Consider the following 2014-nt stretch of genomic DNA (forward strand, 5'->3'; position numbering starts at 1 on the left):
CAGTCGGGAGAATTTGCATTCTTCCCCCCACCACCTCCATTGGAAACTGGAGGGAAAAAAAGAGTAGTGAACGTACTCTGTGTACATGCATAGCCTGAAGTGTGTGTAGGTGTGTCCTGTACTGTGTGTGCATTGCGTACGTGTGTCCTGTACTGTATGAGTACTGCACTGGGCTAGCCTGTCTCTTTTGAAGGAAGGGTGTATGTGTGTCCTGTCCTGTGTGTGCACTGTATCGGGCTAGTCTGTCTCTTTCGGAGGATGTGTGTGTGTGTGTATGCGTGCGTGCTCTTGAAGGGGTGTGTGCATGCATGTGTGGGGGAGGTCTCCGTGTGGCTTGGGAGGTGTGTCGTGGGGCATCTCAGTGTGCACACCCGGCAGGGCTGTCTTGTGTACCCCGGTGCTCTATGGGTGTTGTGCAACACGCATATTTCTTCTGGTTAGACCACACCATGTGTCAGTGCCAGGGGCCCTGCAGGGCACGTACACGAATGTGAACCATTGGGCACCACTGTGAGGCACACGTGTGTCCAACAAGGTGTCTGGATGCGTGTGTATGTGTGCGCCACCCTAGGGGCTTCCTTGCATGTGGCATATATGTCTTGTACTGTGTGCGTACATGCGTGTCCTATACTGTGTAGATATGTCCCGCGTGCCCGTGCCCTGTGTGCATACTGCACGCACGTGTGCCCGGTTCTGTGTACGTGTGTATCCCGTCTTGTGTGTACTGTGCATACATGCATATTGTGTAGATGTCCACTTGTGCCCTGCCGTGTGCACTGTGTGCACGTGTGCCGCCCTGTGCATACATGCATGTACACACCTGGAAGGTGGGCACGCGCGTGTGTATCTGCTGTCCTGTGTGCACACGCGTGCCCTATATTCTGTACATACGTGCTGCCCCGTGCGTGCACCGCATCCTGTAGTGCATAGGTATGTCCCGCGTGCACACGTGTGCCCTGTACGCACGCACGTGCCCCAGGCCTTCATCCTCTCCTCTTGCGCATGCGCGCCCCCTCAGCGCCCTCGCGCCAGGCGCCTGAGGGACTGAACCCCCCCTTCCTCCCCGCTCGCGCATGCGCCCTCGTCCTCGCTCCCTCCCGCCGCCAGGGGGAGCCGCCGCCACCAGAAGCCCCGCGCGCCGCCGGCGGAAGTGCCGCTCGCCGGAAGTGCTCCTTCGCACTTCCGGCCCGGCGCTGAGTCAGTGGTCGTGGTCTTGGGCCTGGGTTGCCGCCGCGATGCCGCTGGAGAACCTGGAGGAGGAGGGGCTGCCCAAGAACCCCGACCTGCGCATCGCCCAGCTCCGCTTCCTGCTTAGCCTGCGCCCGCGCCGCCCCGACCCGGCCGCGCGCGATGAGCTCATGGCGGCCGTGCGCCTGCACCGTGAGTCCGCCCCGCTATGCAAGGGTTAACACCACGGGGGGAGCTCTGCTGTACCGCAGCAACGGAAGGGTTAATACATGGTGGGGGGGGAATGAGGAGTCAGCAACTCAAGAGTTAACTCGGGGGGGATCTCTGCTTGCCCCAGCGAGCTGAGTTAATACATAAAAGGGGAGGCTTTGTCCCAGCAACCCAAGGGTTAACAAGGGTGGGTGTCTCTGTTCAGTCCCAGCAACCCAAGGGTTAATGTGTGTGTGTGGGGGGGTTGTCTTGACCCAGCAAGTCGAGGGTTAACGGGGGGGGTGTCAGCCCCAGCAACCTAAGGGTTAACATGTGGAAGGGGGGTGGGGTTGTTCTGACCCAGCAACCCAAGACTGGGGGGAGGGGGTGGTTCTGTCTCAGCAAGCCAGGGGTTAACGTGCAGGGATATGGGGATGGGGTGTCAGGGGCTGTGCTTGGCTCCAGCCAGCAAAAGGTTAATGGGGGAAGGGGGTGGGTGGTGATCAACTCTGCCCCAGCAAGCTGAGGGTTAACAGGAGGGGGCTGGGGGGGTGAGTAAAGGGGGGCCCCAGCAAGCTGAGAGTTAAGGTGCACGGAGGGAGGGGCAGTAGAGATTTGGGGGGGGGGGGGGGGGGGG

General features: G+C 60.5%; 1 protein-coding gene across 1 annotated transcript in view; it reads left to right on the forward strand.

Annotated features, from left to right (window-relative positions):
• The first annotated feature begins 1166 nt into the window (after positions 1-1166).
• Positions 1167-2014, forward strand: part of PSMD6 (proteasome 26S subunit, non-ATPase 6) — a 5446-nt gene continuing 4598 nt past the window's right edge. The window contains exon 1 of the mRNA XM_019504815.1: positions 1167-1380. Coding sequence (XP_019360360.1) covers positions 1236-1380 — 145 coding nt within the window. The 5' untranslated portion in view covers positions 1167-1235. The remainder of the gene's footprint in view (positions 1381-2014) is intronic.

The sequence above is a fragment of the Gavialis gangeticus genome, unplaced genomic scaffold (assembly GCF_001723915.1).
Source record: "Gavialis gangeticus isolate Ggan-Ray unplaced genomic scaffold, GavGan_comp1, whole genome shotgun sequence".
NCBI lineage: Eukaryota > Metazoa > Chordata > Crocodylia > Gavialidae > Gavialis > Gavialis gangeticus.